Genomic DNA, 16,540 nt, shown 5'->3' on the forward strand with positions numbered 1-16,540 from the left:
TGGAGTGTCTGCCTAACACTCATCACTCCACCATTTTATTTTTTGCTATCTATAAGAGCTACCTAAAATGGAAAAAAAGGTATATGTTTTTTTAACTTTTCTTTTTTGAGACACCTCTTGACCAGTTACTACAGAGGTATCAAGACAGATAAACTAAGCTGTAAACAGAGGATTCACTTGAAGGTTGCCTTATTTCCATTACTTCTGGCAAATGATGGTTATAGGTTGATATTTTTCCTTTCAGAACACAGACCTCAAACATAATGCTTAATATTTAACAATAAGGTTTTCTTTAATCTTTTAAGAACAAGTCATTTCTTCAATGAAAGCATACCTGATCCATTGATGTAGAACTTCAATTTTCTGTACCTTATTAGACAATTTCATGAGTTGCTATGGCCAAAAAATATAATATAAAACAAAACAAAACAAAAAAACCTGTCACCTGGTATCTAGTATTCTTGTGATAAATCTCTTCTCATCTAGGAAGACTTGTCCTCCAGCAACAGATGATCTGTCACTGGATCAAGACTCAAAAGCAACAGGGTCTTGAAAGCTTTACCAGAACTTGTGCTCACTGGGCATAGCCTTCAGGACCCCTGTGGTACTTCCCCACTATGAAGAGGAATTGGAAAATTACTCTAGTTGAAGCTATACATATACATATGTATATGTATATATATATACACATGTGAATATGTATATATACACATAAGTGTGTGTACATATACATATATATGTGCATATACATATATACTATATATATATATTATATATATATATATATTATTTTCCATATTGATTCCCCTCCCGCCAGGGGTTTGCGGACAAATTTCAGGGGGATTATGAACTTGGATGGAAAAAAAACACATTACATCTTTATTTTCACTTATCTATAATTGAAATTTATAATTTATTTAAATTATATTTAAAAAACCAACCTTACACTAAAAAGGTTAATAAATTCTGACCTAGTAGAAGGTAAGCTCATTAAGGGCAGAGACTATTTCTTTTGCACATAGTTGGGGCTAAATAAACATCCCTTGAATTGAATAATAATAACTTACTTTTATGTAATGCTTTGTTTACAAACTACCTTGCATATGTATGCCATTTGATAATGTGCAAACACTTTATAAATTAAAAATCACCATATTGCTGTTAATGTTTTGATACTATCATCCTAAAAAAAAAAACCTTGTCAACATATAATCATCTGACTTAAATGATGGAAATGTGGCAACCAAGAAGAGAATCTACTGTACAAAATTTAGCCCACCTGCCTTGTGCTACACTCTCTTGAAAGGAGAAAGTTTAAAAGACATTTGCCATTGATTTTTCTTCTTACCAAAGTATTAACAGCCTTCCATGGTGCCTGAGCCACCTTCAGCTCATCCAGAACAGCAGAAAAGATGGAGCGATCCTCAGCCCTATCAATTTGTAGCGGGCTAGTGCCCATGATCTTGACTCCATTCTTGTAAAGTGGCACTGCCAAATTATTTGGAATCTGCCCTCCAACGGAAATGATGCAGCCATTACATGCCTGAGGAAGAAGTTCACACAACAAGTCATCAGCAGAACTTTATTATGAATGGGTAACTGTTCTCAATTTGTATTAATGTTGTTTAAATTTTCCTTGCTGGGAATGCCTAAATTAGTGATAATGATATTTACATTTATTCTATCATTGAATAATTGTAAATACTCACCTGTGCAGTGTTCTACAAATGAAATTAAATATTTAGTGTCTGCTCTCCAAGAAACTATATCCTAAAAATATATACAACACTGACATGCAATCTAATCATAAATATAATTTGTGTCATTGACAGATGTGATAGAGCAATTTAGGGACAGAGATCATCGCTGTTGTTGTCCAGTCATTTCAGTCATATCCAATTCTTTGTGACTCCATTTGGGCAAAGATACTGAAGTAGTTTACCATTTCCTTCTCTAGCTCATTTTACAAATGAGGAAACTGAGGAAAATAGGATTAAGTGAGTTGCCCAGGGTCACACAGCTAGTAAGTGTCTGAAACTGGAACTCAGAAAAACTATTCTTCTTGACTCCAGGCCCAGCAGTGTACCATCTACCTGTCCCAGGGGATCATACCAATCTATATTTTATTTCACTTAGCCCAGTTGCACCTCATACTTGGACTGTTACTGTATTCTGCTCCTCTGTCACCATGTACCTTGTCTCTCAAACCTCTACATTCTCCAAATCAAATCCAAATTAATCTTCCTAAAAGACTAATATTGTCATGACATTCCAGTGCTCAAAAGCAACTAACAACTCAATCTTACTTGGAGAAGTGTTTTCTAACCTTTCAAAGTATAAAAACCTCTTTTTAACATTGAAAACTGTAGTCACATCACATTAGTAAATAATACTATTAGTATCCATTTATTGAGAAAATAAATGACAAGGAGCTTCAATGGGTTTGTTAACACTTAAATGAATTTATATTTTACTTAATTCAAAAACATCTAAGTATATTTTCAAAAACAATAATATATATACACTTGCACAAGATACATTTATTACCATAGCCAACAGAAGGACATATGCTTACTTATTATACTGCCATTCTGTATGTTTGGTTGTAGCTAGATAAAGCTAAAATGACTATTTTGGTATAGATATGGATTTATGAACACCTTACAATAACTCTACAGAGACACAAAGGTCAATAGACAAGAAACTAGGCCCCCTGGCTTACAGGATAAAGTAAAAAATTCTTAACCTGACATTCAAGGTCCACTACAATCTACCCACCAATCTTCTGCTTCAGCCTTATCTCCTATTAAATCCTCCACACAGGCTCTCAACTTTAGCAAACTCATTGTTCCTTAATATGCTTTTGTTCATGTTCATGCCTCTTATAGGATCAACTTCCATTCCTAACTACTCGTCTATATCATGGTCATCATGAAGATCAGGTCAAGTCCTAAGTCTACTATATCTCTCACCTCTACAATGAGATCATGAGATCTCTCTCTTTCTCTCTCTCTCTCTCTCGCTCGCTCTCCCTCTCGCTCTCCCTCTCCCTCTCCCTAACATACATTAGACACTTGTCAATACCAATCAATAAATATTAACTAAGCATCTATTTTGTGTAGAGCACCTTCGAGGTCCTCAGAGAGACAATTTTGCCTACATCTTCGACATAAAAAGAAACAGACCACTGAAACTATTTGCTGGGTAAATTTTTTTTCATGGAAGCTGCTTAGATCAACTATACTTTATTCTAGAAAAATCTCTCGGGAAGCATGGAAGTACGCAGAACTTAGAACAGGTGGAACAGTTCAGAATTTCAGCTACATTTATAGCCCCAAAAAATCCTCTGGTGGGTAAGGAGAGGACTGAGAGACTTGTTGAAAATATTTATTTGAAAATCAATTAATCCATGAATAGAAAATGAAATCTGAAGTTCAGTGATAGTAGACTATATAAAATGTTATACAATTCTGCTCCAGACAATAGTAATAATAAGAGAAGTGGCGTTATTGAATGAACCTTTTAAGTACAATATAGGCCTTTTAAAATTTTCACATTAGTGAATTAATTTGAAGGCAGGTTCTCCTTTTGAGAGGTCTGGCCGTAAGTAAAACTGTGAATTAGAGCAGTATGTCTTTTGTTATATTCAAGCTGGACTTTTCCCAGCACACCTCTCTTAATACACATCTCCTCATCTCACACATATACAAATGGACACTCATTCATCCCTTGGATGCTGTGTACTAACATTCTCTTAATATCTCCTCCAAAATCACACCTATCGTCAGGGAAAGATGTTATAATTCATGCAATTCATTCTTGCTAAAGTATAAATGATTAGGAATTCAACATCCTTATTGACAACAAAGATAACAATGAAGGTCCATTCAACATGTACTGAAAAAAAATGTCAGGCAAATGGAAGCGAAAGCTAGAGTAATCTAAATCATGATTCTGCACTATGGGTTTTAAATCATAGGTGAATGGTCTACTCTAGTGGCAAAAAGAATTAGCTGACCCTTTCTGATCACCACCTCATGTCTCAGCTGTGGGAGCTGTTCAGCACATCTGTTCTACACTGAACAGGAGCATTCCGAGGGCAAGGTAGCCTGTTCAACAAATATCCAGATGAACAATTAAATCCTCCCAAAACATTTTGCATGATGCCATCTTTGTACAATTGTTAACATTTATGTGACATATGCTACAAAGTAATCCTCAAGGTGTTGCTGCAATATTTAAAACATGAATATTCATGCAAAATGAGCATTCTTGGCAAGTACTTCTAGAATAAGGGTTCTTAACCTTTTCCTGTGTGTCATGGATTCCTATTCTGGCAATCTAGTGAAGATTATGGATTCATTCCCAGAATAATGGTTTTAAAATCATAAAACAAAACAAACAGGATTACAAAGAAAATCAATTACATGAAATAAAAATGTAATTTTCTTCCCATACAAGTTTACAGTCTTAAATTAAGAACACTTATTCTTGAAGGTCTGATGAGGGATTAATTTTTCATGGTTTTTATGGTATAAGGATTGGGATATTCAAAAGCGTTTTTCTTAAGAGGTTATATGTTGTTATATAACATACATATGTACACGTGTGTGGATATGTTATCATTCAGTTATTCAGTCATGTCCAACTCTTTGTGGCCCTGTAGACAATAGCACATCAATACTGTCCATGGGATTTTCTTGGCAAAGATACTGGAGTAGTTTACCACTTCCATCTCCAGTGGATTAAGGGGAAAAGAAGTTAAGTGACTTTCCTAGGATCACACAGCTAGTAAGTGTCTGAGGCTGGATTTGAACTCAGGTCTTCCTGACTCCAGGTCCAGTACCACCTAACTGCTATAGATAGAGAAAAGAGGGGAGGGGGGTTGAGGGAGGGGGGAGGTAGATATTGATACATGAGAAAGAGTGCACACTGCTCTCCTTCATTATTTTTTTACCTCTTGGTGGTAGATGTCTAAGATCCTCTCGAGAGAAAGCTCCTCAAAGTAGAGTTTGTCACATTCATCAAAGTCTGTGCTCACTGTCTCAGGGTTGCAATTCACCACCACTGTCTTCTTGCCAAGTTGTCGCAGGGTACGGATGCTTGAGACAGCACACCAGTCGAACTCCACACTGCTCCCTAGAAAAACAAAGAGATTAACAAAAAGGAGGGGTGGGGCAGAGGGGGGAAAAGAGAATTGAAAAATCACAGTTAAGGAAAAAGTCATGATTTGTCAGTCCAAGCTAAGGAATCTATCTGTCTTTACAATGAAATTTTGAGACGTACCAAAGAGAGCTGCTCAAGTACATGTTCTATGTGATTTAAGAGTCTACGCTGAAGTTCTAATGCAATGTCTCATCATGGCACAGAAGTGAGCAGGGTTTTAAAATACTAAGACAGCAAGCTTAGCCTAAAGTAGGGAGCTATCAAACTCACAAGAATTGCTGAAACTATATGAAGAATATGAGTATGTAATTTTAGAGCTAAGATGACTCTTAAAGATAACCTAGACCCACATCGTCACGTTGCTGATGACGAAAGAGGCCCAGAATTGTTCTGTCATTTTAAATATCTCTGGAAAGAGATGCATTATGTTTTTTATCAATTTAGTAAGAAGTTACTTTCTGCTAGAAGATAATCATTGGTATTGAACTTAAAGTTCAAATTTTAAGAAAAAAAAGGGTTGATATAATTTTGTAAAAAGTTTTTTCAATATCATCAGCAAATCAAATTTATGATACACTGAAATGACTATTAAAATGCATACAGGATTAAGTGAAATGATCATATGATTGTCAATCCTGATCCATAATGCTTTCACTATCAATTTACAATTTTCAAGTACAGATATGCTGAACATGGGGAAAATCAAAATGAAACATGGAACATGATGGCAGTCTTGGATATAACCTATGATAAATGTTTGTTGAATGAATAATTGATTTAGGGACAGTATTCTTTTTTTTCTTTGAAAAATCCCTTGACTTCACAAAATAGCCATTCATATCTCCTGAACTGCTCAGTTGCATCTGTCTCATTAATGAATGTCTGTAGCAAACATTTGAAGGGCTTGACTAAATTGCCATTCAGAGGCAAAGAGCAGAGACTTGTGGACAACTGCTTTCTCGGGGCCAACAAGTATAATCTGGTGAGCATCTTTAGGATGAAATGGTAGAGATACAGAAGAGTCTTATTTCCTTTGCACAATCACCCCATTCCCATTTCCCTTTACATATCATAACTATGTTTTGCTCCAAGTAGGATACACATAAATGTTTATATACATATTATATATATATATATGTTATATCTATGAATTTCATAGTGGATATTCAAAATCATAATTTCATCATATTTCCCTTCATAATTTGAAAACAACTTCTTCAATACTTGAAAAAACTTGTAGGTACTCTCTCTACCTATGCAGATGGCAAGCAACTTCTGCACACTTAGGAGATGGTTCCATTTTTCTCTGCTAATTAATTACTTAGTGGCCAACCTTCTGGATATGAGCAGAACATTTAACTTCACCTTTTGTTTTGTCTTTCAAACAATTGATAAGTGCTTATTAAGTGCTACCGCATGTCAAGTACTGTGCTAGGCTCTGGGGAGAACAGCACAATGAATGAAACAATCCTTACACACAGGAGACTACATCCTAATGCAGGAGGCAAGTACATTTATAAGTATATTCAGAATAAATCAAGCTAATAACTAAGGAAAAAATAGTTAACTACAAGATAGTTTGGTACTTGAAGTTAACAGGATTAGGAAGAGCTTAATGTAGAAGATGGTGCCTGAGCTGTGTCTTAAAGGAAGTGAGGCAGAGGTGAGGATGGAGTATATTCCAGGCAAAGGTGATGGATAGTGGCATGCGTGAGAAACGGAGAGAAAGCCAGTTTGGCTGAATTATTAAGTAAAGGAAAGATAAGTTGGGACAAGGTGGTGAAGGGCTTTAAAACATGCTCAATACAATACGACAAAGAGTTGCTCAATATCCTTTGAACAAAGAAAAGAGGTTAAAATAACATAAATATTTTCACAACTTACCACCTAGCATAGTGTCTTGTGGTGTATGCATTAGATACTTGTTCAATTAATATTACTGTTTCTCATAAAGTATCACTCTTGTGAGAGCTAGGTGGCATAGTGGATAGGACGTTGACTTAGAAGTAAGTCCCCGAGTTCAAATTCTGCCTTAGATACTTAATAGCAGTGTGACCATGGACAAGTCACTCACCACTCTCAGTTGCATTTCTTCATATGCAAAATGGGAATATTAATAGCATCTACCTCGCAAGGTTGTTCTGAAGATCAAATGAGATAATATATTTGAAGCATTTTGCAAACCTGAAAGTGTTATATAAATGCTAGCTATAGATTATAGATTCACTTGGGGGGGAAGGTTTTTTTTGTTATAGAGAAAAAATATACTTAATACTCAAAAAGTTTATTTGTTGTTAAATGATATTAAATTTCAACTAAAAATCATTAAGTAGGATCCTTTAAGGATAAAAAGTAGTCACCATGCTAGGGTAAAGACTAGTTCATATTTGTTCTTAGATAATGTGTAAAGCCCATATACTAATAGATGTGGATCAAAGGACATTCTTAGTGAGGAAGAGAGTGTCTAATATATTGCCCAAATCTCCTGCATGGGGCCTAGTTTCTAAATCACTTCTGTACATTGTCATTATATGGAAAATATAAACTTTACCTATGTGATAGGGTCCACAGCCTAGCACCATCATTCCATGATCATCAAAGTTTACATCATGTTCCTGAGGATGAAAAACCAAAGTCATAATTAATGTACTCAGCAGCTATCCCACATAATTAATTACAGCTATTTCTATGTACATATTAGTTTGAATTAATCAAATAAAGAAAAAATTTGGATTCTGAAAAACAACCACTCCAGTGGTTTATTTTTTCCCTATATTGGACTCCAATTAGCAAACATTTATTAAGTACCTGCTAAATGGTACACCCTATTCTCGGTGCTACAGAATATAAATATAAAGAATGAAGCAGTTCCAACTCACTCAGTGCTGACTCTGTACTAGGGGAGGCTATACACATATATGTGTGTGTGTGTATGTATATATGTATATGTATGTATGTATATTTATATGTATGTTTAATGTACGTACAAATAAATATAAAGTAATTAACTAGAAGGTAGTTTGAGAGGTAGGTCACTAGGAGCTGGTGGAATCAAAAAAGTCTTCATGTAGAATATGGTCCTTGAACTGACCCTTGAAAAAGAAGAGGAATTTTATTCAGTGGAGGTGAAGGGAAAGTGTATTCCCAGAATGGGGTAAGGCCAGTGTGGATATGGAGTGCTTTGTGAAAGGAAAAGAGAGAAGGGCAGTTTGACTGAATCACGGAGTGCAGGAAAGGATGAGACTGGAAACAGCTTGGGGTGGGCTGTGGCATCAAGTCTGGCCCTCTGTCCGCTGTGTGATACTGCCTCATTGTATGCAAACTCTTCTATTTCTAAGAACCATAATGTACTCAGTATTTAAACAGCTTTGTTCATTTCCATAATATTAGACCTCATTTGGTTTTGTTGTTGATTTAACAAATCAGAAAGTCTATGAAACTCAGTAGATATATGTTAATGTAATTTTAAATGTTTTTTTACCCAAATAGTATCATTTGTGATTTCATATGTACTATTAAGATATTTCATCAACTTGGTCTAGTTTTCAAAGGACAAAGGACAAAATCATGGATATACGATCACATTGGTCTAGCATGTTTCCATTTTTGCTACCAACATCAGTAGATGCCCAAGGAGCAAACAAACAGAGATCCATCGCTTCACAGGATCTAGAGAGGTAAGGAAACATGAACGTCATTTGGTCCAATTTTCTCATTATGCAGATAAGTACGCTAATGCCCAGAGAGATGAAGTGCCTAAGGTTACACAAATGGTGTAGATGGTAAAAAAAAAAAAAAGCCAGGATTCAAAACTAGAACCTAACATACCAGGTCAGGTATAAGGCTTATAAGGCTTACCTGACCATTGTAAGTAACATAGAGGTAGTTTGTCACTGATGGATACTCTGCAGCTAGTGTGTCAATCTGCAAAAAACAAAAGGAGACAATCAATATATTTGATAAACATAGCTTTACTCTAATAGTATTTATTTTTTATTTTAAAAAAGTTATTTACATTCATATTCCTTTATTTTCCTTTGCTACTAATTCCAAGGCGACAAATGGCGACTGAAACTCAAATGTTTCTTGTTAGAGGGTAGCAGAGAAAATTATTGATAATTCCCCCAAATAAAGAGTACTCATCAATAAATGCTGTGAGAATACAGTCATCCCCATACATAAGCATGCTTGCATGTGTGTGCGCGCACACACACACACACCTATTGTGAAATCACTACAATTGTCCATCTGATGCATAGCAAGTGATGATTGTGTCAACTGGTTATCAGCTACACTTGCCCATTCAGTGACGTGAATCAGATGAACCAGCTAGTTATACGGTCTAAGCAAAAGTACACATATATAAAGGTGTCTTTGGTTTGAAGATTAGAGCCCTGTTTGGGTATTGGTAGTCATTGAAGTAATAAAGCACCAAAAGTCATGACTGTCAGCCATGGGAGGAAAGAGTTGATATCATGGACCCTGTTTGGTAAGGACAAATAAATTCTTTGCTCAAGAAGCAGCCACACACCCTCATGTAGAAAGGAAGAGGAAGCAGAACTCATCAAGTGTGTAAGAGCCAAGTAAAGAGGAAGAAAGATAATAAATGCTGAATGAAACATATTCAGCAGCTGGACTAGGGCCTAAGGGTATATACAGGCCCCCTGAGCCCACAATGGAACAGTCAATGATTTTTAAGGACAAAAACCAGCTGGTAGCACTTTAGTCAAGGTAGCCCTTAAACTAATGGCAAAAATTACAATGACATACCTATGAAAGTTCTTGCATGATCATCATGAATACCAGATGAACTCATTATGCTCAGCCCTATCACAATGAATACTAAATGAACCCATAATGATGGGACACTTAAAATAAAGTATTGCCTTGTAAAAAGTTACTATCAAGTCAGTTAGCTATTATTTTCATGGGCTCTACAATGTAGGTCAGTCACAACATCAGGGTTTTTCAGGCCCCTCTATTTTATCAAAGGTATGGCATTTAGACACAGATCAGGCAGAAAAGATGAGAGCATTTTTACTTTTTTTTTTCTTGTTTTGGCTGAAGGAGGTGGCTGCTTTTAACTCTACCCTCCTTAAAAGTGGCATAAAATTAAATTTTATAGAACAAGACTAATGACCATAGGAGACTAGTATATCAAGTATTTTCAGGCTTCAAGCAGGGTCATATCCAGAGTAGCCATTTCAAATGTTAACAAAGCCTCCTTTAAACAGGAGCCTGCATTCTACCAGAAGAATATTATGAGAGAAAATAGCATTCTTTACCTGTTTAACCCAAGGGTGTATGTTTTTCTTTATCCTCAGCTCCCGGGTCTGGGCTTCAGTCAATCCAAGGCATTTTGAAATTTGCTTATCTGAGAATCCTATCTCCTTTGCCTTTTTTAGAGTTTCCTCTGGAATGGAGTCACTAGGATTTAATGCAAAAGAAAGGTTCAAAATTAGATCAAGAATAATGTACAATGTGACATTTCCCCCTTTCCAATGGCCCTTCTTTTCCACCTTCAAATATGTTCCAAAACACAATATATTAAATAACCTCTCTTTGATAGACTTTGTCTTCCCTTTGAGCTACTGTTAAATCTCTCACCTTTCTTTCATTACCAAATCAGTGGTCTTTATCTGTCACTTTTACTTTCCTTCTTGCCTTCTGAAAACTTACTTCAATTCCTCATTACTCGACTGAATCTATCTGCCAAAGATCTCCTTTTTGCCAAATCCAATTACATTTTAAAAGTTATCTCCTTCTTCTTGTCAGCATTTAACTCTATTCACCTGGCATTCTTATTTTAATTCAATTCATTTCAACTTATTAAGTTCCAACTGTATGTTACACACCATGCTCAGTAATGGAGATACAAAGACAAGAAAAAAAGTAGTCTTTGCCCTCAAGGAACTTACAGTCTGTTTCTTAAAACTCCTCCTTTGACTTCTACAACACTGACTGTGTCTGATTTTCCTACAACTTCTCTAACTGCTACTTTATTGTATTCTTTGCTAATTCTTTTTCCTTTTTTTGTTGTCTCTTCCCCAAGATACTTTCCTCACCCCTCTGCTCATTTCTTCCTACACCTGTCCCTCCAGGAATTTTATCCAGTCACATATTTTCATCTATCACCGTTATATTGGTAAGGCCCAACTGGATTTGCCTTCTGACCTATTGCTCTAATTCAAATTTCCAACTACCCAAAATATATCTTGACCTAGAAGTTCCACTATTATCTTGGACTCAGTATATTAAAAACTGAACTCACTCTATTTCCCCCCTCAGGAAACCAACTCTCTTTCCCAACTACCACTTTTCTATCAGCTTCCCACAGAAGGAATAATAGAACCATGTTTGATTCATCCTCCTTCACCCTGTCTATCCAATTATTAATTTTATTTTTATGGGTTATATAACAAAAAATCCAAGTCTTAATTTGTGGACTGCATTTCCAAAATATTCAAGACAAATTAAATTAAATTAAATCTACAAAAAGTAAATACCTCCTTAAAGAGTACTGTCACAAGATAAATAAAATCATAGGATTTAGAACTTGAAGGTATCTTAGATATCATATAATCCAGACCCCTACAGGTGAGAAAACTAAGACCAAGAGAAGCTATATAATTTGTCTAAGATCTGACAGGTAGTATGAGAAAAATTTAAATCCAGATTCTTTGCCTTCAAATACAGTACTCTTTCAATTTATCAACATAATTCTGTGAGCTTAAGTTTAAATGAACCAAGCCTATCTACCATATTCTGTGATCTTCTTTATTTAATTCATTCATGTCTTGTATTTGGAGCTGATGGAAATTATGATTTCATGAGGGATTTATTTCTGCTTTTTTTTTTTAGTGTGAACACTGGTTTTATTCGTATAGTTATAACTCTTCTCTGTCAATACAGTTTCTATTACACTACTATACTCTAAATTTCCTGATGCTTCTCTGAACAATGCTGTATGTTGCCCCAGAGAATTTAATTTCTTCTTTCAAGTCCTACTTTGTATGCTTACTATTCTCAAGAATTCTGTGCCATTTCCCCTTTGTCCTTTTCCTTGTTGAATAACAAAAGTGACCAATCAATCACCAAGTCTATAGTTTAGATTTACTATGTGACTAGTCCTCTTTTATGTGCTCTTGAGATACTAAAGAAATAAGATATGACCCCTTCCTAAGTTTTATTGGGGATGAAGACATACCCAGAACACAATCCATGACAACTCAGAAGGATATACAGAAGTTTATGAAAAGCAAAATTATATGATATTCATTCAACAGACACTTAGTAAGTACCTACTAAATGAAAAGCACTAAAGTAGATCCTGGAAATTTTTATTGGGTTTTTTTTTGTTTTTTTGTTTGTTTGGTTTTTTTGCTCTTTGGTACGGCAATTGGGGTTAAGTGACTCGCCCAGGGTCACATAGCTAGTAAGTGTTATGTGTCTGAGACCAGATTTGAACTCAGGTCCTCCTAACTCCAAGGCCAGAGCTCTATCCAATGTGCCACCTAGCTACCCCTAAATTTTAGATGAGATATGGTTCCTGTGTTCATGAAGCCTATTGACTAAGTAGAAGACAAGACACAAGTACAGATAACAATAATACAAAATATGGTGTCTCTAGGACGACGTCATTTCTAAGCAGGGAGATCTAGGAAGGCTTCATAGAGAGAGTGGCAAATGAGTCACACTTTTTAAAGACTATAACTCTATTAGTAAATAAGGAGAGTTGCAAAAGATAAGAAAAGAGTGGAGTGTGGGCTAGAATTGTTAAAGTTTAGTGGATGGATTGGGACTTTGAATAGGCTATAAAGGAAGATTAGGGTTTGGATAGACAGAGAATAGAACGAAAGTTTTCCAAACAGGAAAAATGGCATGACCAAAGGTTTGGAGGTTGGAAAAATAAGCTGTATTTAAGGGACAGTAAGGACAGATGCAAGGATTTGTGTTTCAAACAGAGTCATACCATCTTACAATAAGAAGGACTTTTAGAAGTAACCTGCAGAGAGGCGATAGACTCAAAGTAAAGAAAAAGACATACACTTTTGGACTTGGCTACTTTGTGGATTCATTTTCTATGACCATGATTATTTGTCAAAAGGATTGTATGTGTGTATATGTGTGCGTCTGTATGGCCATTTTAAAAGCAATCTGTATGAAATAGAAATTGATGGTTTCATATGCAATCCTCTTTAAGCTGAGAAAAATATCTAAAATTATTTTTTTTAAAATAGGATATAAGCTATATAAGGAAACAGATTGTGTGATTATTTCCCTAGCACCTAGGACAGTGTGTTCTATAGAGCAGGCACTTAATAGATAAGTATTATTGTTGTTACTTGGGACAAGGTGAAGGCTGTTGTTGCCAAGATCAGTTACTATTGATATTAAAACTTTCAGGTGGATATGAGGGGGGTGGAATCCATTGGAACCTCAACTTTTCACTGGAGTTTGTAAGTCAATAGTAACTGGATCCTGCTACTACTGTTATGAGGGCAAAAGGGATTTGAATCAAAGACTGTAAAGTAGAAGCTTGTAAAGACAAACAAAAAAAGAATCACCTCATCCATTGCTACTTTAGGTATAAATCTTCTCTAGTCAACTTGTAACGGGGCTTTCACCCAAGTTTAGAGTAGTTACAAATGAAAGGTTGGCTTGGTAGGGCTGGGCCAAAATTTTTGAGGCTCTTGCTATCTCATGGCTTCTATTTACTTTTAATTTAGCAGAAGAAATAAAAAAGGAAAAGTTTCATGAGTATCTCTGTTTCTACCTTCATTGCCAAGAATATGTTTGTCTTTTCAATAAATCAATTTTTAATGTTCAAGCAAGCATTAATCTAGAGAATGGAAATACTTAATAAACAAGATATTATTCTATGTTGTAGGTTTTGAAAGGTGTTTTTTTAATAAATACACTGAAGCCGGAGTTTTGCTGAGTGCCTCAAAAGTCCCATTAAAATTTAAAAGTTTGAAAAAAAGATGTTTGCTTTTATTCTTCAATTGCACTCAAACTAAACCTCTCAGAAACAGACTAGTTGTTGAAATACACTACCAGATGCCAGTAAAGCCCTGATATACATCTGACTTGCTGTAGAATAATACCATCTGCTAGAACATACCTTGTGACTTAAAAGTGAGGAACCATCATGTCTGAAAGGGTGAAAAAAATTACTAGGAAAAGGACTATGACTGGCATTTCTTAAACTCTAAAAGTAGAAATCCAATTTTATTTTGTCTATTTTAGTTCTTTCTTTCCACTGGTTCTTTCCTTTTGAAAGTTCCCTTTCTTACTTGTTTAGAAGACTTATTTTCTCCCAGGGTACTGTGCTTACTGCATCTAACATCATTAATTAATCCTGTTAAAACAATATGCTAAATGTACTAACATTGTTGAAAGAGCACTACCCTGTTCTGGGTTCAAGTTCCTGCTTTTCTACTTATTATGTGACATTAGACATTAGACATGTCTGATAAAGACATTAGTCTGCTGAAGAAAAGGTTTATGGAGGACATGATCGTTATTTTCGAGTATCTGATGGGCTATCATGAAGAATGATAAATGTTCTTCTTGGCATCAAAGAACAGAAGTAAGAGCAATGTATAGAAGCTGAAGATACATAGATGTGATGATGTAAAGGAGTTTCCTAACAATTTAAGTCATAAAAAAGTAGATTGAGCAGTAATGAGTTCCTTTTATAAGAAGTCTTCAATAGAAAACTGACTCATTAGAGATGCTGTAACAGAAATTCTTGTTCAGGTACACATTGTTATGTGACCTTTGAGAGCCTTTCCAAACACAAAGTTCTGTAAAACCACCTAACATTTCTGGACCTCAATATACCCAACTGCAAAATGAAGAAGTAGATAGTCTCTAATGTTCCTTCCAGATCCTATAAAAACTATATGGACAAGAGGATGCTAGTCTGCATATTTCCATAGTAGCCCCACTATCCCAGTCCCAGAAGCTTCCCTGGGAATCCCAGGCATTAAAAGAGATCAAAAGCCTCACAAGATAGAGAAAGGTCATTAAGAGTAGAGGAGGAAGCTGAGATTGCCTAAGTGTTAAAGGCTCCCGGATGTCCTATTATCTACCAATCAGTAGGTTGAGAGGATTTTTGCATCTTCAGAGGTTAGTCACCTATAATCACTGAAAGGTTTTATAATGGTAGAGTGGAACTCATTTGTAACCTATCAATTATTGCAAACCAACCTTGTTAGGGTTGATCTTGCATATCAATTGTGTTTAGTTGGAAAATAGCATGCACAATGACTCTAAGTGTAAATGGAAAGAACGACGAAAACATAAATACTACGTAATTATAATAGCCAAATTTGATCCTAAAAGACAAGAATGGCAAATGCAACTCCCTCTCTTCTTTGTCGATGTGGGAGGTTATGAGTATTGACTGCTTCATATTAGAGGAAGAATTGTAGCCTTCTAATTGGTGCCCTTGCTTTAAATCTCTCACTACTACCAAAATTGCCAGAGTAAATTTCTTAAAGTGTAGGACATACAAAAAGCATGTCAAGTTCCTACTCAATAAATTTCAATGGTTCCCTATTACCTTTTGAATCAAATACAAACTCTTCTATTTGGCATTTGAAGCTTTCACAGACTGGAACTTTTCTATCTTTAAAGACTCCTTACAAGTTATTCTCCTCCGTTAACTGATGGACAGCAGATTCTATGACCTAATCATACTGTCCTATTTGCTATTCCTTCCATACAACAATCCATTCTCCAATCTCTGTCTCTTGGTCCAGACAAATGTATAGAACATGTTGTCCCCTGTGCCTAAAACATGTTGTCCCCCGTGCCTAGAACTTTCTTCCTCTTCACCTCTACCTCTTGGAATTCCTGGTTTCTTTCAAGATTCAGATCAAAAACCACCTATATATGATACCTTTCCCAGTCTCCCCACCCCACTCTCCAGCTTCTAGGCTATTATGTTGCTACTCTGTATGTATCTTGCCTATTTGTGCACTTCTTTTCTCATTAGAATGTAAGCTCCTTGAGGATAGGAACTATTTTTGCTTTTATCTTTTATCATATCTAAGCACAATGCCAGATACTTAGTAAGTACTTTAAGCACTTAATAAATTATAATTTTTTTATTAACTGAATTCCAACCCAACACAAATTTTAAAGGATGCTATTATAGTTGTTTTCTTTAAGTACAGAATGAGTTACCATGACACAAAAATATGCAACCATGTTACTGGTTACCTTAGATGGCTTAGTAAATATTCCATCAGCAATGTGAATATGAACACAAGTTCCAGGTGAAAGATATTTCTCAATATTTCATTTATATACAATCTGCTGTTCTCGGTTTTAACCTCTAAGCTTTCATGAAATGAAGCAAAGC

The 16,540-nt window shown here is 35.5% G+C and overlaps 1 protein-coding gene across 1 annotated transcript in view; it reads right to left on the reverse strand.

Moving 5' to 3' along the window:
* The window catches only part of CPS1 (carbamoyl-phosphate synthase 1), a 156,515-nt gene that overhangs the window by 37,025 nt on the left and 102,950 nt on the right, over window positions 1–16,540 (reverse strand). Inside the window, exons 23-27 of the mRNA XM_027873827.1 lie at window positions 10,452–10,593; window positions 9,025–9,090; window positions 7,718–7,781; window positions 4,958–5,139; window positions 1,349–1,543 (exon numbers count right to left, since the gene is read on the reverse strand). Coding sequence (XP_027729628.1) covers window positions 1,349–1,543; window positions 4,958–5,139; window positions 7,718–7,781; window positions 9,025–9,090; window positions 10,452–10,593 — 649 coding nt within the window. The remainder of the gene's footprint in view (window positions 1–1,348; window positions 1,544–4,957; window positions 5,140–7,717; window positions 7,782–9,024; window positions 9,091–10,451; window positions 10,594–16,540) is intronic.

The sequence above is a fragment of the Vombatus ursinus genome, unplaced genomic scaffold (assembly GCF_900497805.2).
Source record: "Vombatus ursinus unplaced genomic scaffold, bare-nosed wombat genome assembly UNPS02014802.1, whole genome shotgun sequence".
NCBI classification, from domain to species: Eukaryota; Metazoa; Chordata; class Mammalia; order Diprotodontia; family Vombatidae; genus Vombatus; species Vombatus ursinus.